At 44.7% G+C, this 23853-nt stretch overlaps 1 protein-coding gene across 4 annotated transcripts in view; it reads left to right on the top strand.

Moving 5' to 3' along the window:
• CNTN4 (contactin 4) overlaps positions 1-23853 on the top strand; it is a gene marked incomplete at both ends in the record, with an annotated part of 366244 nt that overhangs the window by 134763 nt on the left and 207628 nt on the right. For all 4 annotated transcript variants that reach the window (XM_080718174.1, XM_080718176.1, XM_080718175.1 and 1 more), the window contains 2 exons: positions 5017-5143; positions 13322-13497. In XM_080718174.1, the coding sequence (XP_080574300.1) occupies positions 5017-5143; positions 13322-13497 (303 nt within the window). The remainder of the gene's footprint in view (positions 1-5016; positions 5144-13321; positions 13498-23853) is intronic.

Consider the following 23853-nt stretch of genomic DNA (forward strand, 5'->3'; position numbering starts at 1 on the left):
TCCCTGGGATTCTCCCAGCTTCCCCGGCTCGCTGCTCGCCGGCCTTGCTGACCTTGCCTGGACTCCATTTTTGCTCTGCGAACTTGGTACTCGGGTCTCTTCCTTACTTTCTTGAGTAAGGGGATTTGCACACGTGGGTCAGATTAATTCAAGGGGGGGAAGAAAACAGAGCCATATCACTCGTATCTCAAAATTGCAAATACAATATGTAGTACCTAGTCTCAGAGTGGCTCTTTATTGTTTTTAGAGTTTTATTTTTAGTCCTCTCCCTCCCAAAATACTAAAATTTAGCCAGGCATGGTGGTGTATAGTCGTAATCCCATCTCTTGGGAGGCTGACACAGGAGGATCACGGGTTCGAGGCCAGCCTCGGCAACTTAATGAGACCCTCTAAAACTTAGTGAGATCTTGATTCAAGATAAAAATAGGGCTGGAGGTGTAGCTCAGAAATAGAGTGACCCTGGGTTCAATTCCCAGTACTACAAAAAAATGTATTTCTATATATTTTCATATAGATATACTTTCTTCTTAGTCTACGGTCTGGAAAAATATAATGATGATTAAATAATGCCTTTGAATATAATATTCTGGGTTTCTGCACATCTCTTTTGGTAGTCCAAAATTTTAGAGTGGCCCCAAGTTTTCTGAGATAATTGTGGGAAAATGCAAAAAAAAAGACAGTTGATAAATATATTGATTTTTTGTCTCCACTCAAAAAAAAAAACTAGATTTTTTTTTTTAAGAAAAAAGGATCAAACAGAAAAAGAAATTTGAGACTCTCTGGTGAAGAGCCATGTTTTCCAATAATTTTCAATATTTGATGAGGAGAATGAAAAAGGGTGGGTTTTCCGGCCAGTCTTGCCCTGGCCTTTAACCCAAATAACTTTCTGATGCTGATATCTCAATTTTTTTTTTTTTTTGGAAAACCCCAGAGTTGCCCAGTGTTTGTTGAAGCGTGAAGAGAGGCTTCCCACGGCCAGGTGTAGATTTACAAGAATCGGTGGACACAGAGCTTGGGCTAACAGTTGCCCGAGACGAGGGCCAGGCAGCCCTGTTACCCCAGGACCGCCGTCTCCCCCAGAACCCCCAAGCTGGGCCTCCAGCACAGGTACGGCCACGTGGGACGGTGCCCAGGCCCTGCCAGGGCGGCCTACCTCAGGCACATTTCATTACCCCCAGCCCGATATTCTTTTATTTTATCTTGTAACAGGGTCTCACTAAGTTGCAGAGGGCCTCGCTAAGTTGCCGAGGCTGCACTCAAACCTGTGATCCTCCTGTCTCAGCCTCCCAAGTAGTGGGGTTACAGGCAAGGGCCACCCCACCTGACTGGAACTTTATCTTATAGACTTTGAAAATGGCAAATAGTGTTGTTTTTTTTTAATTTACTGACTGACTGGTTTTATTTATTATTTATTTACTTATTTATTTATTTTTGCATATGCCTTCAAGACACCCAAAGGTCACTTTGTGTCTGCTACACATACCAAAGGCCCCAAGAAAATCTCTTAGGACTCTCTATCTCCTCCTCCTCCTCCTCCTCCTCTTCCTCCTCCTCCTCCTCCTACTCCTCCTCCTTCTCCTCCTCCTCCTCCTCCTCCTCCTCTTCCTCCTCCTCCTCTTCCTCCTCCTCCTCCTCCTCCTCTTCCTCTTCTTCCTCCTCCTCTTCCTCCTCCTCCTCCTCTTCCTCCTTCTTCTTTCTCTTTCTCTCTCTCTCTCTCTCTCTCTCTCTCTCTCTCTCTCTCTTTCTCTTTCTCTCCCCTCTTTCCTCTCTGTGGTATCTGTGGTACTGGGGACCGAATTCAGGGGCATTCTACCTCCAAACTACATCCCCAGCCCGATTTTATTCATCTTATTTTTTGTTTTGAAACAAGGTCTCCTAGGCTGCTGAGCATCTGGCTGCTTGCTGAGGCTGGCCTCAAACCTGCCGTCCTCCTGCCTCAGCCTCCCAAGTCCCGGGACTCCAGGTTGCATCTTCCTTCAGAGGTACACCAAAATACTTACTCCCTTCACGCGAATGGTCATTTCCAGGCAGTGAGCTTGGTTAAACCAAGAGAAAATAAAAACTCGAGACGGGACGTGTTATTTATAGAGAACGCAAGTCGTCATTATTATCAATTCCTGTTTCAAAATACACAGGGGAAAAAAATACCCTTTTTGTTATTGAAATGTGGCACGGCTCCGTTGAGGAACCGTGCAGATGTGACTCCGCAGCCTTGGAGCTGTGTGCTGGGTAATCATTATTATGTTTTATTCTTATCTGCCATTACTAGTAACAGACTGTATATTTCGGTATGAAATTCAAATGAGGGCGCACCGAAGAATTGAGATGATTGGTATTATATATATACACACACACAATTTTGGAATTGGGGACAACAATGGAAATAGTTCTCTGTTGGAGAAAATCCACCAAACTTGCTGTTGTGTTACTGATTTGGACAGGGAATATTTTTTTTAATTCAACTCTTTCTTGAAAATCTGCTGAGGTTTTCACAGTTGGGACGCGCTAACCCTTGACCAGCAATCTAAATTTGATTTAAAAATATCTGTGCAGTTGTTAAAAATTCGAAATGTAAAAACCTGAATTCTGTTTATTTTATTTTATTTATTTCTGGGGTGCTGGGAATGGACCCCAGGGGCATTCTACCTTTGAGCTACACCCCCAGACCTCTTTTCTTTTTTTTTTATTCTCAAGCAGGATCGCACTAAGTTGGTGAGGGTCTTACTAAATTGCTGAGGCTGGCCTCAAACCTGGGACCCTCCTGTCTCAGCCTCCCGTGTATTGAGATTAAAAACATGCCCCACCTCATCTGGCTCAGTGTACCTGAACTCTGGACTTTCCGGCTCCGAGCCAGCAATGTTTTTGAAAATGCAAGCTTATAGGTTTCTATTGTAGGCTTTCACTTTTCTTCTTTGATAAATAAATCCTATTTTCTTTGTGTAAGACTTTCACTGCGCCACTGATAACCTGACCCAGGCATATCATCGGGGACGCAGATCGCCCAGCCTGCCCGAGAGAACCCTAGCTGGTTGTTTGCCAAATCGTACGCGGTACCAACCACACGTGATACTTACTCAGAGAAAACCGTGCGCAGATCCTCAGTGGGTTGAGAGCACAAAGACACGGGTCCTCTGCTCCAGATAACTTGAAAATCAGGACTGTCTGGTTTTCATGACTCAGGAAAGATGTGTGTGTGTGTGTGTGTGTGTGTGTGTGTGTGTGTGTGTGTGTGTGTGTATAATATATGTGTGTATATATATATGCAATATGTAGCTGTTTCTTCTTATTAACATGGTTTCCGACATCAACATGGCTTGTTTCCAGTTGCAGTGTTTCCTTACAGGGGCAGAAACAATTGTAGCCAGGTACGGAGGGGCACACCTGTAATCCCAGTATTTGGGAGGCTGAGACAGGAGGATCACAGGTTGGAGGTCAGCCTCAGAAATTTAGCAAGATATTTAGCTACCTAATAAGACCCCGTTTCAAAACAAATAAATTGCCAGGCGTGGTGGCGCACACTCGCAATCCCCGCGCTTGGGAGGCAGAGACAGGAGGATCGTGCAGGTTCGAAGCCAGCCGCGCTGACTTAAGAGACCCTGTTTCCAAATAAAAATATAAAATAGATCTGGGAGTGTAGCCCAGAGGTAGAAAGGTTTCCAGGAACCCCAGTACCACAAAAATAAATGGATAAATAAATAAGAAATTGGGCTGAAAGTAGAACGTGGAGGTATGATACCCCTGGGTTCAATCCCCAGACACAGAACCACACACCCATTAGCTCTGTGACTTTAATGAGTCTTCTAAAGTATGGGTACACACAGTCAAAGGGCGGGCTAAAGACAGACAGAAAAAGAAATAGAGGCGAGGACAGCGTGGGGGGTGAGGCAGGCTGTGTTCAGAAATTATTAGCAAAATAAGTGATCAGGCCAGGCATGGTGGTGCACGGAGGTCACCTCAGGACTTGGGAGGCTGAGACTGGAGGATTACAGATGCGGGGCTGGGCCTCAGAAACTTAGACTCTCAGCAACCTAGGGAGACTTGTTTCAAAACAGAAAGTAAAAAGTGCTGGGGTTGGAGCTCAGAAAGATAATGCCCCTGGATTCAATCCCTAATGCTGCTGCTGCTGCTGCTACTACTACTAATAATAATAATAACAATAATAATAATAATAATAATAATAATAATAATAATAATAAATGACCGATATACACTCTATCATGCCAGGGCTGGACCCCGGCTATAGCATCTCATGCAGACCCTTGAGCCAAAGTTCGGTCAGGGGACCGCAGGAGCCCCATCAAGTATGAATAGCATCTCCTTCTTCAAAACATCATTTTAAGATCATTTGGATTAATACGTATAATTGGAATTTTATGTATAAGCATTAGAACTAAGTTTGATGGGCAATGACACGTGAGAGACTGAGTCAGCAAGGATTTTTTTTCCCAAGGATCAAGTTTGGACCAAAGATTATGTTCAAGCTGGCCTTAGTCTGGGCCAACATATAAGATTAAGTTCAAGCTGGCCTTGTAGTAAGGCAAAACATACTTTCTATGATTTATTAAATGTCTGGCACCCTGTCCTGAAGTCTGTTAAAAACTTTTTCTGTCCTTGAAGTTTCCTGCTTGCATGACTGTGGTTTTTGTCTACCCTACCCCCCCAAAAAAAGTGTAAAGATGCTAACAAATCCTGAATAAAGCGGGAGAAGCTTGCATCTGGCCTCGTGTGTCCGGGTCTCCTCTCACTCGGCCTCGACTCTTCTGTCACCGACGCACGACCCCCGACTCCTGCTCGGGCCGGCCCTGCACTGTCATCTACACGTGAGATTGGTCTTCAACAGAACATTCCATCCGGAAGCTGAAACCGAATCCGCTGCACGTCCCTGTGCGTCCATTTTCTTCTTTTCTGTCCATCGCACAGGTTTTCCTTTGACGTTCCCTGTGCTGACGTGGCCGCTGCTTTTCCTGCTTTCTCGTCTCCGGTCTTCATTCTAGACCTTCCCTCTTCTTGTTTCAGATGACTCCTCCCTGCGCGGCCCTGTTTTTATCCAAGAACCAAGTCCTGTCATGTTCCCCTTGGACTCCGAGGAGAAAAGAGTGAAGCTCAGCTGTGAGGTGAAGGGGAATCCCAAGCCGCACATCAGGTTGGTAGAACCCATACATACTTACATACTTACATACATACATACATACGTACGTACATACATACATACATACATACGTACATACATATGTACATAAGTAAGTAAGCATTCTGGTAAACGCTGCCTCTAAAAACCTGAACAGCCCCTGGTAACATGTCTTAATTAAAGAACACCAGTTTGAAAATGATTCAGTAATGCCGGGCGTGGTGGGCACGCTTGCCATCCCCGCGCTGGGGAGGCGGAGACAGGAGGATCGCGCAGGTTCGAAGCCAGCCGCGCTGGCGTAAGAGACCCTGTTTCCAAATAAAAATATAAAATAGGTCTGGGAGTGTAGCCCGGAGGTAGAAGGGCTTCCAGGAACCCCAGTACCACCAAAAAAAAAAAAAAGAAAGAAAGAAAGAAAGGAAGGAAGGAAGGAAGGAAGGAAGGAAGGAAGGGAGGGAAAAAGAAAAAGAAAAATGCAGTTAGATGGAAGGAAAGTAGAAAATACCCAAAAGTCTAAAAGATCTGGGTATGGTAATTACAGTACTACAGTCCGAGGACTGTAACCCAAGTACTTGGAAGACTGAGACAGGAGGATTGAGGCTTGAGGCCAGCCTCGACGGTGAACCAAGACTCTCAGCAACCTAGTGAGACCCTGTTTCACCAGAAAAAACAGAAGGGGGAGACTGGAAGTGTGTGTTGGGGTAAGAATGACCCTGGGTTCAATTCAAAGAAAGAAAGAAAGAAAGAAAGAAAGAAAGAAAGAAAGAAAGGGAGGGAGGGAGGGAGGGAGGGAGGGAGGGAGGGGAAGGAAGGAAGGAAGGAAGAGAGAGAAAAGAAGAGAAAATTGAACCCTTACACCCTAGCTTTAAGAAAGAAAGAAAGAAAGAAAGAAAGAAAGAGGAAGGAAAGAAGGAAGGAAGGAGAGAGAAAGAGAGAGAGAGAGAGAGAGAGAGAGAGAGAGAGAGAGAGAGAGAGAGGAAAATTGAACCCTTACACCCCAGCTTTTTAGCATACAAAGATCAGTCGGAGTCGACAGAAGACCTAAACGGGTCATTGAAAACACTGTTAAAAGAATAGAGTCATGCATATGTATGACTTTGGGGGAGAAAAAGATGGCTTAAAATGACAGAAAAGGTACAAAGCACAAAAGACAATATTTAACTTCATTAATATTGAGAACTTCTATTCAACAGAATATACTGAGATAAGCAAAATTATCAGCTTCACACTGGGGACGATATTTATAATATATCCATCACGGGTAAAGGATTGATATCCAGAATATTTAAAGAATCCCCATAAATCAGAATATGTAAAATAGTAACCTAGTGGAAGTTGAAAAATGAGTAGACCAGCCTACCTTCCTTCCTTTCTTTCTTCCTTCCTTCCTTCCCTCCCTCCTCCATCCCTCCCTCCTCTTTCTTCCTTCCCTAATTTTATTTTTTATTTTGAAACAGGGTCTCAATAAGTTGTTGTGGGTCTTGCTAAGTTGCTGAGGCTGGACTTGAACCTCCGATCCTCTTGTCTCAGCCTCTGATGTACTGGGATACAGGTGTGAATCACCACACCCATCCTACGTATGGCTTATAAGTATTATTTTGCTTCTGTTCAGATCTAATAACAAAAAATTGAGGATGATAACTAATAAATAATGATACTTTTTTAAAAAGAAAGGAAATAGCTAGGCAGTTTGGCGCACACTTGTAATCCCAGTACTTGGAAGGCTGAGATAGGAGGATCACAGTGTCAAGGACAACTTCAGAAGTTAGTGAGGCTCTCGGCAACCTAGCAAGATTCTGTTTCAAATAAAAGACAAATTAATAAAAGAGGCCTGGGAGTGTATTTTAGACATAGAATGCCATAGAATGACTCTGGGTTCATTCCCCAAAAAAGAGGAACGTATATATATATTTATTAATATATATTAATATATACATGTTATAGAGAATGAAGCCATCCAGAAATACTCATAGCAGGAAGGGGGCTTGAGCTGAGATGGATAATTTTCAAATAGGCAGAGGATAAAGATGTTCCATAGAAGTTCAAAGATGGGGTGTTAGGCCGGGCGCGGTGGGCACGCTTGTCATCCCCGCGCTTGGGAGGCGGAGACAGGAGGATGGCGCAGGTTCGAAGCCAGCCGCGCGCGCTGGCTTAGGAGACCCTGTTTCCAAATAAAAAATATTATATAGGTCTGGGAGTGTAGCCCGGAGATAGAAGGGCTTCCAGGAACCCCAGTACCACCAAAAACAAACAAACAAACAAAACAAAACAAAGACAAGGTATTAGCATAGTGGATAACATTTTAGAATTTATTTGCACCTTAACCCATACACTGAATCATCAAACATATCCTATTTCATCCATCAACACAGACCAATGACCTGGGCATGGTGGTGCACATCTGTAATCCTAGGACTTAGGAGACAGAGACAGGAGGATTGCTGGTTCGAAGCCAGCCTAAGCAGTTGAGCCAGACTCAGCAACCCAGTGAGACTCTGTATATATATATATTATATATATATATATATATATATATCTGAGCTATATTTCAGAGTTAGAATGCTCCTGAGTTCAGTTCCCAGTACCCACTGTCCCGCAACATACAAAGGCTCACCAGTACTTTTCCCACTGAATTCCAAGGTAATATGGAATTGGCTCAGTGTTTACATAGGATGAACAGTAGCAAAGTCTGTGACTAAGATTCTACCTTGGTGAGCCTGCCTTGAGTCGGGGCATATGTTAGACTGAAGCAGGGTGCAGAGGAACATTCCTGTGCCTTGGGAGGCTGGGCTAGGAGGACTGCAGATCCAAGGCCAGCTCCAGCAACCCAACAAGACCCTGTTTCAAAATTTGAGAGAGAGAGAGAGAGAGAGAGAGAGAGAGAGAGAGAGAGAGAGAGAGAGAGAGAGGGAGAGGGAGAGAGGGAAAGAAAGAAAGAAAGAAAGAAAGAAAGAAAGAAAGAAAGAAAGAAAGAAAGAAAGAAAGAAAGGGAAGGGAGAGGGAGGGACAGCCAGAAAGAGAACAGAACTCAAGAGTAGCTCAGAGGAGAACTCCTCCCCCGGGCTCAATCCCTCCTATCACCCACACACAAAAAGATTCCGAAAAATTTGTCATTTAGGAAAAGTGTTTAAACCAGTAACTAAATTAAGTAGCCACAGTGTTATCGTGCGCCACCACAGATCTGAAACATCCAAACATGAATACACTGTAAAATGTTCTAGTATGATCCCTGACAATTGCCTAGCTGTGGAATCACTGGCCTAGTCATATATATATATATAGATATAGATATAGATATAGATATATAGATATATAGATATATATATATAGACTAAGATGTCCGTGAAGGTTTTATAGAAAAGAAGAAATTTTAACTATTTTCCAAGGGAAAATAGTCTTTTGCCCCATGTGGGTAAGGACAGAAAGTCTGTTTCAGAAAGGAAAAAAAAAACTCTCTAATTAAAATGGACCCTATCATTAGAGTGAACATATAATTTATTGTTCAAAATAGGACACTTTGGGGACTGAAAGACCACTGTTAGTAATTATTTTAGGACAGCAGCTGGGAACCCAACACTATCCTGAACAAGCCTGATGGCACAGTTATTCTGTCTATAATCTTGCAAACTCAAGGCTGAATCAAAGACTTTAAAATGCACTTCATGAACCGGGCATATGGTGGCGCACACTCGTAATCCCAGTTCTTGGGAGATTGAGCCAGGAGGATCGCAGGTTCAAGGCCAGCCTCGGCAATGTAGGGAGACTCTCGGCAACCTCGAGAGACCTTGTTTCCAAACAAAAATTTTCAAAAAGGGCTGGAGGTGTAGCTCAGAGGCAGAATGTCCCTAAGTTCATTCGCCAGTTCCCCCCCCCAACAAAAAAATGCGTTATATGGTAACATTAAAGGTAAGAGTCAAAGGTCCCTAAATATATAAATAACGATGGAGTTAACTAATCCATATTTCAGTCCATCACCAAATGTACGTTCGGATATTAGCCAGGAAGGAAAACAAGTTTTGTAGTAGAATTTGGCCCGTCCCTGCATGGTGTTGCCTCAGACCGTGACCCTTAATTAACTTCACTTTTCTAACACTGTGTTTCCCACACACGGGGCTTGCCTTGTTTTCTGAAACAAGCCATGGACCAGAAACCTATTATGTTTTTAAAGATTGCTAGAGAAGGCTGCGAGAAAAAAACCTTTTGATCCAATGGGCCAGCCGCTCTTGCAATGCGCTGCGCCTGCATTTATACCTTTGACAGTTTCCTTTGCACAAAATCGCCGCGAGCTCAAAACTCCCTCTTGTTGAAGGAAAGAGCGAGAGAAAGGCTAGAGATCTCAGGCTGCTTTCTAACACCTCGCTGGCCGGGCCTCTCGGCCGCAGGTTGACTGTGACAGAGAAGAAAACGTAGAAGGAATTGCAAAGCAAGAGTCCCGTTCCGCGGGGACCTTTGCGCATCAGGCTGGGGCACCCCTGCCGGCCCTGCCCCTGGTGTTACTCCCTCCGCAGAGCTTTTTCTTTGCGAGGTCTCCTGCCCCTCGATTTTGAAAAGATTTAACCAGCCCCAGAAAAACGTAAGAAGCTGTGACTTGTGCCATCTTCCACCGTATTAAAGTTCCCTGCTGATGAATGGCGTTACTGATTTCTCTAAGCGCCTCTTTCTCAGCTAGACAGAAGAAACGCACAAGTTCTGAATTGGAAATGTTTTTAATTTTTATTTATTTATCTATTTTTGCAGTACTGGGGATGAAACCCAGGGACATTTTATCGCCAAGATGCACTTCCAGCCCTGTTTTTTTTTTTATTATTATTCTTTATTTTGAAACAGGGTCTCACTGAGTTGCAGAGGGCCTCACTAAGTAGTAGCTGAGGCTGGCTGCAAACCACGATCCTCCTGTCTCAGCCTCCCGAATTCTGGGATGATAAGTGTGTGCTATCATACCCAGCTTCCTAATTTTTGTTCTTTATTTTTTATTTTATTTTATTATTTTTTGTGGTACCTGGGATGAAACCTAGGGGCATTCTACCTCAGAGCTACACCCCTGCCCTATTTTTTATTCTTTATTTTGAAACAGGGTCTCACTGAGTTGCAGAGGGCCTCACTAAGTAGTAGCTGAGGCTGGCCACGAACCGCGATTCTCCTGTCTCAGCCTCCCAAATGCTGGGATTACAAGAGTGCATCACCATACCTGGCTTTCCTCCTCCTCCTCCCCTTCTCCTCCTCCTCCTCTTTCTCCTCCTCTTCCTTCTCCTCCTCCTCCTCCTCTTCCTCCTCTTCCTCTTCCTCCTCCTCCTCCTTTTTCTCCTCCTCCTTCTCCTCCTCCTCCTCTTCCTCCTTCTCCTCCTCTTCCTCCTCCTCTTACTCTTCATTCTCCTCCTCCTCTTACTCTTCATTCTCCTCCTCCTCCTCTTCTTCCTCCTCCTCTTCCTCTTCCTCCTCCTCTTCCTCCTCCTCCTCCTCTTCCTCCTCCTCTTTCTCCTCCTCCTCTTTCTCCTCTTCCCTCTCTTCCTCCTCCTCTTTCTCCTCCTCCTCTTCTTCCTCCTCCTCCTCCTCTTCCTCCTCCTCTTCCTCCTCTCTCTCTCCTTCCTTAGTGCTAAAGGGAGAGAGAGAATGAGAGAGAGAGAAAGAGAGAGAGAGAGAGGGAGAGAGAGTGTTTTGCTATCGCAAATGCTACAGAAAGCTTTCCCACACGTCTGCAAAAGCATCCCTCGCAAAGCTTTGTGGCAGCAGTGCAGGGTTCTGCAGAACCCTAGTCTCTGGAGAGAGTTGAATCGTGGTTTCCCCAGGCAGTTCAGAAATCAGCTTTCACAAGACACCAGTTTGTCTTGGCCCTTGGGGGGGGGGGGGGGAACTCCCGTTTGTGCGAAATGAACATTGCTTCTAGATTTCCGGTACGTAAAAGTTCCCTCAGCTGCTGCAAGCAGCTCGTGAGGTTTGGAGGAGCGTTTCGGGTGCAGTGAGCTGTGGGATTCCAAGCAGCCCATGTTCCGTCGGAATGGACGGGGCAGCGCTGCCGTCACACCTGGTCTAGAGCTTTGTATTGGAGAAGCACCTCCATTTCCCGGGAAGCATTTTATTTCCTAAAGAACCCTCTTGCTTTGCCGTTTGTATGTAAGCAGGGGTCGTAAAGGAGACGAAGGGGCTTCCGACACAGTACTCTGTCTGGGAAGTCTAGTGCGGACAGACCTACAGAGGCGTGCTTACTCGAACCGCCACTCTTGTAAAAAGACCCCCAGCTTCCCACCCCCAATTCCATGGGCTGCGTGCAGCTCATATTATTTTTCCAATTTCCTCCCTGAGTTCTTAGACTTGCCAGATTCAATTGCTCTACCACCCTGGGAAGTCAGAGTTATGACCAGGATCCCGTCAGCTGCCTGAATACAAACGCAGGGGGCAGCCAGTCTGCTGTAGAGATTCGTGTGCACACACCGCGGCTGGAATAGCACCGAGCTCTTCCTTTCCATTGTCTATTACTTTACTTAATACACAAGCACAGAGAGAATCACTGGCAAGCCTAAGACCACTGTCAGTCGCGCACGCGCATCTTCTTGCAAACAAACCCATAAAGAGGGATGCCCGACTTTGCCATTTCAGATCAGTTTTCCCGACCCTCCTGTTTCTCTGATTTTCCATCTCAAAGACAGACACGTGGTTATATATATGACGCCGTGCCGTGAGGGGAGTGGGCCTTCCATAAATCCAGCACGGTCAAAGCTCAGCTCTCCAGCGGCGGAGTAAAATATTGAATCAACTAAATTCAACACGTGTTTATCGAGCACGATGAGAGTGTCACGTTCTAAGTGGCGAAAATGAGACCGCAAGAGTGACTTAGGAGCCCAAGGCGGTGGTGCACACCTGTAATCCCAGAACTTGGGGGGCTGAGATGGGAGGGTTGCAAGTTCAAGGCCAGACTCAGCAACTGAGCAAGACCCTGTCTCAAAATAAAAAAAGAAATTAAAATCTAAAAAAGGGCTGGGTCATAGCTTGAAGGTAGAATGCCCCTGGGCTCAACTCTAATACCCTCCAAAAGTAAAAATTGGCCAGCACATGTTTATATTGGTAGCGCTTTGGAGGCTGAGACAAGAGGATCCCAGGTTTGAGGGTAGTCTCGGCAACTTAGCAAAACCCTGTTTCAAAATAAAACAAAAAAGACCGGGACGGGGAGAGTAGCTCAGAGGTAGAATTCCTTGGGTTCAATTTCCAATACCAAACAAGCAAAGAAAAATCGCAGCACTGGTTACTAAAGCTTTGCTTTTAAAAGGTGTGAGCCCCACTAAAACTCCTTGATTAAGTTAAGTCTTAGGCAATCTAAGTAAATGAACAGAAGACACAAAACAGTCTTTAATTCAGTCATCTAGGGTCCTGAAGTTCAGTGTGGTACACTGGGCTGGTTGGTTAATGTTTTGGGCACCACTGACTTCAAAGTGGTCCATGCTATGGTAAGGCGAGTTTGGTCTCCGAAGCATCGCTGGGTCAAAGGCATTTTTTTCTTTTTTGCTTTACAGCCCACCACTCTTGACACATTAAAGACCAAATCAAAGCAACTCCGTGTCATTTCATCAAATACTCTGCAATCTCCCTAAAAGTGGTGTTTAGCCTCCTTTGTTTAGATGGAGTTAAAGAAAGACAGCGTACTAGAAAAAGGAACGTCACTCAGAGCCCCTATTTGAAGAAAGTTGCAGGATATGCTAGGGAAAAATCAGCCCCATGCTCAGAGCGAAATATTTGCAGAATCTTAAGTAGCCACGGAAACGGGTGTTCGGGGGCTAAAACCTTACCATCATTGTTTACTTTAAAGGATAATATGGCCGGGCGCGGTGGCGCACGCTCATCATCCCCGCGCTCGGGAGGCGGAGACAGGAGGATCGCGCAGGTTCGAAGCCAGCCGCCCTGGCTTAAGAGACCCTGTTTCCAAATAAAAATATAAAATAGGTCTGGTAGTGTAGCCCGGAGGTTGAAGGTCCTCCAGGAACCCCGGTACCACCAAAATAAATAAATAAATAAAATAAAAATATAAAGGATAATATGCTTTCCATAAGTCCGTTGAGATGGTGCCGTGACTCGGTAGAACCCTGACATTTTCCCCTTCACGCTTTAAATAAAATGTCGCTCTTCATGGTTTTGATATATTGTAGACAATTCAAAGCTGTTGATGAATATTCTAAGGCTTGGTCTGCTGGCATTTTCTAACAGGTGGAAGTTGAATGGGACGGAGGTGGACCTTGGTACGGATTTTCGCTACAGCGTCGTGGAAGGCAGCTTGATGATCAGTAGCCCCAGTGTGACCCAGGATGCAGGGACGTACCAGTGCGTAGCAACAAATTCTTTTGGAACCATCGTGAGCAGAGAAGCGCAACTTCAGTTTGCTTGTAAGTATGAATTTAAAACAACATGCAAATACAGCTTTAAGTTTTTGGACAATGGTATCCGTCGCTTTTAAACATGGCTCCAGACACATTTTTTGGTACCGAGGATTGAACCCAGGGGAATTCTACCTCCAAGATACACCCTCCGGCCATTTTTAATTTTTTATATTTTTTTATGATTTTGAAACAGGGTCTCACCAAGTTGCTGAGGCGGGCCTCAAACTGGCGATCCTCCTGTCTCAGCCTCCCAAGTACTGGGATTACAAGCGTGCGCCACCATGCCTGGCTCCAAACAGATTTTATTCTGTTATATGATTCTTACTTTTTTTTTTCAGATTGGGGAAATATTTTGTGGGATACATTGTAAATGTGAGCGAGGAGGTGCTGTTTTTGCTTTTTTAAGGATGGGGATATTTGATAATATGATAATTTGGTCATATGATGTTTTATATGCCCATAAATTCATCAGCACCAAAGTTCACCTTTGTACAAGTTTATACTCACAGCAAATTATACACATACGTATTTTAAATAGAATATATAAGCCAGGTGTGGTGGTGCATGCCTATAATACCATTATTTGAGAGGCTAAGGCAGGAGGATTACAAGTTTAAGACCAGCCTCCGTAATTTAGAGAGGTTCTCAGCAACCTAGTGAGAACTGGTTTCCAAATAAAAATAAAATAGGGCTGGGGGGGTGTAACTCAGAGGTAGAATGCCCCCTCTGTTCAATTCCCAATATGATGGTTACAATAATAGTAGTAATAATAATAATAATAATAATAATAATAATAATAGAATGTGTATTTTAAAAAAAACAGCAGAACTGCCCATAACCTAATAGTTGATAAAAGCAGTACTTTAACCGTAAGGTTCAAGTTTAAAGAGAAAACCTCCACAGTCTCTTATAATTCTATATTTTTCCATTTTGTGAAGAAATAAGAAACTTACTCCTACATAAGATGTAGGAATAAGTTCCCTCTCTAATAATAATAACAAAGTGTAGAGTTTGTTACTGTTCAATTTCAATTTAGAGCCTTAAAAAACAAATTATCAGCTAGTGAGGTGGCCCACAGCTGCAATCCCAGCTACTCCGGAGGCCGAGGCAGGAGGATCCTAAGTTCGAGGTCAACCTCAGCAATTTAGGGAGACCCTGCCTCGAGTTAAAAATCAAAAGAGCCGGGGATTTGACTCAGTATGGAAATCGCCCTGGAGTTCATTCCCCGGGAGGGGGAAACAAAAAGACCATCTCTTAAGAGCACTCTTGCGTCAAAATCCGTGGATATGTGAAAGAAAGTGAAATACAGAAATGACAAGTCGCAAATGAAATAAATCCCAGAGCAACCAATACACTTTCGCATCCAGACGTCTCGAAGGATCGGTGCTCGGCGCCATTTTTAAGGGTTTATGCATTTGCATCTGATTATATATTTCCTTGTGTGAAATCCCAGCTCACAGAGCAGGGCGATGATGTCGGAGGTTTTATAATTACTAAGTCTGTTGACACTAATGCCGTGCGGTATTCTCATTAACAAGATCCTCTCCCGGAACTCGATGTCAAACACGCCTCAGATCCAGAACTCAATCTATTACTGCTATCCCGTGGCATTTTTTTATTAGTCAAGAAATGAATTTCCCAGGAATTATGAGTATGTGGGATTCCTGGGTTATTTTGTTTGCGAATATCTCCAGGGATTGTCTACGAAATATTCTTAGTTGCACAGAATCATAATCGGAGGATAATAAGTTTGATTAAGTGCCGTAGAATTAAAGTGTTTATTCCTCTTGGTTTAATTCACATCTAATATCTCTGCTTATTTTTTAGCAGTGGCAAATCTTGCTAGATTCATTTCGGAATCATGGGTGCTCAGAGTAGGAAAAATCTAGGGACTCTATAAATCCTGTAATTCTTTGATTTTTGGACCACATAATGTGGGAAATTTTTCACAATATTAACAGCAAAAAAAAAAAAAATGGAGATAGGTGTAGCACAACCAACCTTTCATTTTTCTAATCTGTATTTAAAAAAACAAAAACAAAATTACCAACCCTCAAGACTCTCCTTTTGTAGAATGCAATGTTTTATTTACAGGTGAAAAAACAAAGATTAATGAAATAAACCGGGCGTGGTGGCGCACACTTGTCATCCCAGGATTCTGGAGGCCGAGACCGGAGGATCCCGGTTCGCGGCCAGCCTCAGCTACTTAGTGAGGCCCTCTGCAACTCAGTGAGACCCGGTTTCAATATAAAGAAGAAAAATAGGGGTGGGTATAGCTCAGAGGTAGAATGCCCCTGGGTTCTATCCCCAGTACTGAAAAAAAAAAAAAGATTCATGAAATAAAATAACTTTTGTCCAGGATACAGTGGTGGAGGAGGTACCGGCATAGGCCGCTGGCCACCTGACCCCCAGCAAAGTGCTCTTTATGTGAGTTTCGTGTACAGAGATTTGATCCCCTGGACACCACTTAAAATTATACTTTCCTAATAGAACTTATATCAAGCCTTCTATTTGGTAGATCTATACGTTTGCTTTGTAGACTCAGAGTTGGACTTTAATAACACTTACAATCTTTGATATAATAGGCCCAATGTATTTCCTTTAAATACAGTATTTATTTATTTATTTATTTATTTACTCATTTATTTTGTGGCACTGGGGAATTGAACCTGGGGGTGTTCTACCTCTGAGCTACACCCTCAGCCATATTTTTTTATTTTATTTTATTTTATTTCCCAGGATTGAACAAAGTGAAATTTATTGGGGTTTTCTGGACCAAAGCTTATGTTTGGGCAGCAGCAAGACAGGAAAATCCCTGTACCCCAAGAAAAGGGTTTATATGCTAAGCTAAGAGGAAGGTGGCCTGGGGTCAGCCGGAATGGACCTGGCTTTTCTCAAAAACTGTTTTTTTCATATAGTTTAATTTTATTACAAGGTGTTAAGGCTCGTATTAAGTTGCTGAGGCTGGCCTTTTATCTCAGCCTCCCAAGTACTGGGATTGCACGCATGCATGACCACGCTGGGCTGAATTTTAGTTTTTTTTATTCTAACCGTTCTTGCTGCCGTCACCCCGTTGATTTATCGTTAATGTCAAGAGATGCGATGCTGGCTGGCTACCCTAATTATGCTTGTGTTCGTGACACTGATTTTAACATAATTGGTTTCAGACTCCATAAGGAGAACAATTAATAACAATATTTCTGCTCTAAAAGTTAAGATGCAAATTTCCCAATGTATTCCATGTGGGCTACAAAACATTACGAAGAGTGCTATTTTATGCTAAACAACTGTGGGTCAGTACACTGCTTATCCCTAAGCAGTACATGACATATTATTATAAGTTTCGTATTTCCTGTACCATTCTTCCCCTACATATAAAAAGATAGACTTTAAATAGAGACTGTTATTATTAATCTAAATTATCCTATTCATTTTTATTTTTTATTAATATGAAGGGCTTCCAAGGGAAGCAGCTAATCACTTCAGCTCTCGGCCTGTCAAACGGATCGTTTGGGGTCTTCTTCCTGGAAGTTCGGCTATTTCAGAACAGTTCACATCTGCGAAAGCACCACAGACTCCCCTCCATCCCCGGTTGTAGGCGACTAGAATCCTTGCATAAACGTGTCCAAATCGCTCATGGTAAAATGAGACCATTTGGCAAATGACTTCATTGTTACGGTTTTGGGAAGCTGTCCCCGGGGACCCCCGGGAGGCTCCAGACACAATTTCCCTCAAAACACACAAAGATAAAAAGTGTGGGTTCTTGTCCCGAGCTAAGGATAAAACATGCAATAGCCCGGACTCTCGCTGAACATTTAAAGGAGCTTATTAAAAAGATAGAAATACAGAAGATAGTTACAGGCTCATGTTAGAGGGGGTGGTTCCGGTGAATTCACCAAAGATACGACATGTGGGGCGGTCTTACAGCTGCCCTGTCTCTGTCTCCGCCCCAGCCAGGCCTCCCCCTCTCTGGGTCGGGGGGCAGCTCCGTCTCCGGCACAGACCCCCACACCTTTTGTTACGCTCGCAAAATGTCTTAGGTTGCTTCTCCAGGATCTGGGATTCCCTCCATCCTGGAGGGAGTTTGCCTCTCTTTAGAAATGTAAAAAGGCCCTCTGTCCTGAAGCTCCTGGCTTTCTCTACTACCAAAGATATATTTTAAAATTGCAAATCTTTCCCAATACCGGTCCATCAATACATTTTGAAACCTCTCCCCCATACTGGCACATCAACGTCTTAACCCAGCGAGGCGGCTTAGGCCGCTCAGAGACTGCTCTGGCCGAGGCGGGATTCTCCCAGCGGAAGCAAGGCTGGCGTATCCATCCATTCCCGGCGTGTCCTTGGCTCTGCTGACACCTGAGTTAAGGTGGGGACGAAAACTAGACAGACCGCCGGATCCCCGCACACCTCGCTCCTGAGCTCGTGCTGGAGGGGAACAGAATAGAGGAGGGAAATTATTAAAAGAAGAGGAAGCCAAGTGGTGGTGCATGCCTGTCGTCCCAGGACACAGGAGGTTGAGACAGGAGGATCGCGGGTTCGAGGCCAGCCTCAGCAAGTAGTGAGACTCTCATCAACCTAGGGAGACCCTGTTTCCAAATAAAAATAAAGTAGAGCTGGGGATGTGGATTGAAGATAGAATTCTCCCGGGTTCAATCCCCAATACCACACAGAAAAGAGGGAAACCCGAGGTCGTAAGCCAGTCCATCTTGGCCTCCTCATGATCCAAATATGTATCTATTAAGAGTGAAGTGTCCGGCATGGTGGCGCGCGCTTGCAATCTCTGTACTCAGCAATTTAGTGAGGCCACCGCAATTTAGTGAAACCCTGCCTCAGAGTAAAAATAAATAAATAAGACAGGTGTGATTGTCTCCACTTGTCATCCCAGCACTTGGGAGGCTGAGACAGAGGGCCACGGGTTCAAGGACAGCCTCTGCCACGTACGGAGACTCTCGGCCACCTAGTGAGACTGTTACAAAAATCAAAATAAAATTAAAAAATAGGGCTGGGCTTGTGGTTCAGAGATAGAATGACCCAATGAGTTTAATCTCCAGCAGCAAGGAAAAAGTAAAGTAACTTGGTAAACCAAATCATTCTGAGATTAATTTCAGTTAGCACCTGAGAGTCAGGCAACATTGTGTGTGTGTGTGTGTGTGTGTGTGTGTGTGTGTGTGTGTGTGAGAGAGAGAGAGAGAGAGAGAGAGAGAGAGAGAGAGAGAGAGAGAAGAGAAAGAGAGAGAGAGAGAGAGAGATACTGGAGATTAAACCAAGGGGCACTACCACTGAGCAGTACCCCCAGCCATATATATATATAATGTTTGTTTGTTTTTTTGGTGGTCCTGGGCTTTCTGGAAGCCCTTCTCTGGGCTACACTCCCAGACCTATTTTATATTTTTATATTATTTTTTATAATATAAAAATATTATATTATATTTTATATTATGTATATTTAAAATATATATAAATATATATATTTAAAATATTATATATTTTAAGGGTCTCTTAAGCCAGCGCGGCTGGCCTCGAACCTGCGCGATCCTCCTGTCTCCGCCTCCCAAGCACGGGGATGACAAGCGTGCGCCACCACGCCCGGCTACATATATATATATATATATTTTTTTTTTTTTTGAAACAGGATTTCACTAAATAACTGTGCACTTGCCTCAAACCTAAAATCCTCCTGTGTCAGCCTCTCAAGTCCTGGGGTAATAGGCACGCACCCCGGGCACCCCAGCTCAGCCAGCAATTTTTTTTTTTAAATAGTAAAAATATCAGATGCGTAGCACTTGGTTACTAGTCGTACTGAAAAAGCTCCTCACTTCGGCTACGTCGGCCAGCCTCGTCGGAGTTCTTCTTAGCAGGCGTCCATTGTAGAGATGCTGGTAGTCAAAATGAGAGAGGAAAACGATTCCCTTGAGAAAGCTCTACCGTATATGGGGATTGGGGCAGCCTGAATTTTTTTTAGTCCCGATCGTTGCTTCTATTGATTGTACTGTTTGTTATCGTAGCTTGAACCCAGAGACATTCGGCTTGTGAGCCGCACCCCCAGCCCAACTGTTATTTTTGGTTTGCACCGGGGTCTCCCTGGGTCGCTGCCTCCAACCTGCGGTCCTCCCGTCTCAGCCTCCCAAGTACTCCCGTGACGGGCCTGCCCCACGACGCCAGGCTTCATTGGCTGTAATTTTGAAAAGCGCACCGTTTTTAGTTCTCAAAACCGGCGTGTCCTTTGTGGCCAAGGAGAAAAATGTGCATCAGTCAAGACCGCGCAGGGAGTTGGATGGATGGCCGAGCCCATGACTGGATTGACTGATTTTTTAATTAGGAAGGCTGCTGAAATAGGCAGACTTGTGTTTCTGGGCAATCAGATGTTGATAGATGACTGTTTGGATAAACAATTTGTGAGTATTTAGATCAATTAAAACTTAATCGACTTAGAGAAGTTTGGGTGTCAAAACGGAAAACACTGTCCAGTACAAGTCTTTTGATCTCCAATAAAAGGGGACATTTTTCTCCTTTGACTAATTAGAAGAATTCAGACCCACATTTGCAGAGTTTCTGAAATCATCCTTCTAGTCATTTCTGCAGTCGAATATCATTCTAAAAACGCATTGCTGGCAGCAGTCTACATCCACTGAAAATTTCATTCTGTAAACCTTAGGAGCCATTAATGTACGAGGGCTTAATTATTAGTTTTGGGGGTTTTTATGGGTTATTTCTTGGGGTACTGGGGATTGAACCCAGGGCTGTTCTATCGCTGAGCTATACCTTCAGCCCTATTTTATTTTTCACTTTGAAACATGATCTTGCTAAATTGCGGAAAGCCTCTCTACGTTGCTGAGGCCTTAAACCTGCAATCCTCCGGTCTCAGCCTCTCAAGTGCTGGGATTACAGGCAGGAGCCACCATGCCCAGCTTAGCTGTTAACTTATCAGATAAATTTCTTTCTCACTGGAGGAGGTCCCAAGAGGAGGACCCCTACTTAGAACACCAGGGTCCTCGAAAGACACCATCGAAAAGGATTTCTGCATGTTGGATATATGTAGGAAATAAAAAATATATACATTCATGGGAGAATGAGAATGGGGGCCGTCTTAAGAGTGAGATATTTTGGGGTCCTCTGGCTCTTTTTAAAAACAAAACTAGAGATAAAATTCATATAGAATCTAGTGATCACGAGACATTTTTAAAGCGATCTGGCAATTCTGAGGATCCTGAGGTTGCCATCTTCTTTGTCTGATGAACGGATACATTGGGAAAGTATCCTGTATTGTAGATTTCGTCTCTTACCTTGTCCAATCTAGTCTAAAAATACATGTATTTGTTACTGGGCTAATTAACGGTGTGCGGGGCAATTTTGTTAAGTGGATGAATTCCTAATAACTTCCAGATTGGAAGAGCTGGGCACGGTGGAGCATGCCTGTAACCCCGGTATTTGGGCGGCTGAGACAGGAGAATCACAGATTTGAGGCCTGCCTCAGCAACTTAGCGAGGCCCTCTGTAACTTGGAGAGACTTGTTTCCAAATAAAAAGTAAAATAAAATAGAGCTTGGGTATAGCTCAGAGGTAGAATGCCCTGGGATTCCATTCACAGTATCACACGTGCACACGTGCATGCATGTACTTACACACACACACACACACACACACACACACACACACACACACAGGAGCACACACAGAGGTTGTAAGTAAGTGAAGATTTGTGGTTTTCCCAGAAATTTAGGTCTGGGAGAAAGAATTGGCTTGGGGAGGGAATGTTTGAGAAACTTTAGGTTTTTGTAATCCCTGCGCGCGGGAGGCTGAGACAGGAGGCTCGCACAGGTTCGAAGCCAGCCTCAGCTACTTAGCGAGGCTTTCAGCAACTGAGTGAGACCCTGTTTCCAATAAAATATAAAATAGGTCTGGGAGTAGAGCCCAGAGGTAGAAAGCCCCCGGCTCCACCCCCAGTACCACCCAAAAAATAAATAGATTAAAATGATCTTCTCCTTCTTCCTTTTGAGTCCTTCTTATCTTTTTAAATTTTTCTAGCCCACCTCATTTTCTTAGTTCAATTTGGTATATAAGACTGAAAAGGATGGTTTGTGACTTTAGACAGTCAACGCGGTACAGAGATAGTTTGAATTTTTAGACGTAGCCAAGCATGGTGGTGCCCACTGTCAACCTCTATTGGGGAAGCTGAGACTGGAGGATAGGGTCGCAGGTTCGAGGCCAGCCTCAGCCACTTAGTGAGACTGCTACCAAATAAAAATTAAAAGCCGGGCGTAGTGGTGCACGGTTGTCATCCTAGAATTTGGGAGGCGAGGACCAGAGGATCACGGTTCGCGGACAGCCTCAGCTACTTAGCGAGGCCCTCTGCAACTCAGTGAGACCCGGTTTCAAACAATAAAAAGAATAAAAAATAGGATCGCGGGTGTAGCTTGGAGGTAGAATGCCCCTGGGTTCCATCCCCAGTATCGCCAAAAATAAAATAAAATAAAATAAAATAAAATAAAATAAAATAAAAAATAGGGCTGGGGTTGTAGCTTGAAGGTAGAATGCCCCTCGGTTCAATCTCCACTACCTTACATACATACCCCCCCCCCAAAAGCAACCCAGACGAAAAGCCTGAGGTTTTTTGTTTTTGTTTTTGTTTTTGATAACTTAGCTGCCTGTGTAAGAGAGGCGGGCTTCATGGAACAGGGAGACATCTGAGGGCGTAACAGGGTTTTGAACTTTATACAGTCTTGACTTGACCAAAATAATCAAACTGGCAGCTGCAGATGGAGAGGGTCGCCTTTCCCTTCCCCGGGCACATGGCCTTTGTCCATTTGGCCCTTGGTCCTTTGAAGCAGCTCAGCATCCTTCGGCCCCGCTCCCTGGGCTCCCTCGTCTCTCTGGGTCATTTTTGCTGAATTGACCCTTTTGTCTGGCACCCTAAAGCCCTAGAAGTGGCCATTATTGCATTTAGAGCGTCTGTCGTACCTGCAGCAGCGACAGCTCAAGGGGTCTCCTGGGCGCCGATGCCCGTCTTGTGACATTTCTAACCCCAGAAAGGGGCTGCCGGGGAATCCCGGCCTCGCCTCTCCCCTCGAACCCGGCCCCCAGTAGCCGCAATGTATGGGGATCATTTCCCTCCAGGCCGAAGTGTATTTATGTACCACAACGGCTCCTTTTTATCCCCCAGTTACAAAATGCAGCCTCCCTGGAGAACAAAGCCGTGCTTTAGGGTGCAGAGGTTAAATCTGAAATTCAAAGGCGCCAGGAAAAGCCGCCTGCGTGTTTCCCAAGAACGAGACGATCCCGGCAGCGCTCACCCGAGATGAATTCTGCACCAGGCCCTCCCTGGCGGCCTGCGGGTCAGGGGCCGCTCCTGAAAGGTGTCCTTAGGGCACACGCGAATTAGGATCAGAGGATTAATTTGCGCCCAAACACCTGCGCCGGGGCATATCCTGAACAGTCTAGAGTTGGTCTTTGCCCCACAGTATCGGCTTTGTTATTTTTTCTTCCCTGAAACTGAAGGCGGTCCTCCGCACCGAGCACGCCCTGCTGCCGCGCCCCGTGAAATTCAGGTTCCATACACCGTAAAACCCTTCCTCAGCTAGCCCTCAGCTAAAGTGCTTGATGCGGTGGAGGGGTTCACCCTGAGTGGTCCTTATTTCTTTCCTTTCTTATTTTCTTTTTCTCTATCTCTCTCATTCCCTCCCTCCCTTCTTCCTTTCTTCCTCCCTTCCTTTCCTCCTCCTCCTCTTCCTCCTCCTCTTCTCCTCTTCCTCCTCCTCCTTCCTTTCCTTTTCCTTCCTTCCTTCCTTCCTTCCTTTCTTTTTCTTGTAGTACTGGCCATCGAACCCAGGAGCATTCTACCTCTGAGCCACACCCCCAGCCCTATTATTTTATTTTATTTTTTTGATGGTACTAGGGCTCCTGGAAGCCCTTCTACCTCCGGGATACACTCCCAGACCTATTTTTTAACTTTTTTATGTGGAAAAAGGGCCTCTTAAGCCAGCGCGGCTGGCTCCGAACCAGCGCGATCCTCCCGTCTCCACCTCCCAAGCCCGGGGATGACAAGCGTGCCCACCACGCCCGGCAACCCCAGCCCTATTTTTAATTTTGAAACAGGGTCTCACTAAGTTGCTGAGGCTGTCCTTGAACCTGCGACCCTCCTGTCTGAGCCTCCCAAGTACTGGGATTGCCAAGTGTGTGCCGCCACACCTAGCAGGTTTCCTTATTTTTTAACTCAGTGATTGCTGTTTTGCACTTTACTTTTTTGTGGTACTGGAGTGGAACCCAGGGGCTTTTCTACCTCCGGGCTACGCTCCCAGCCCTATTTTATACTTTATTTGGAAACAGGGTCTCACTGAGTTGCCGAGAGCCTCACTAAGTAGCTGAG

The sequence above is a fragment of the Muscardinus avellanarius genome (assembly GCF_963383645.1).
Source record: "Muscardinus avellanarius genome assembly, chromosome: 22".
Taxonomy (NCBI): Eukaryota; Metazoa; Chordata; class Mammalia; order Rodentia; family Gliridae; genus Muscardinus; species Muscardinus avellanarius.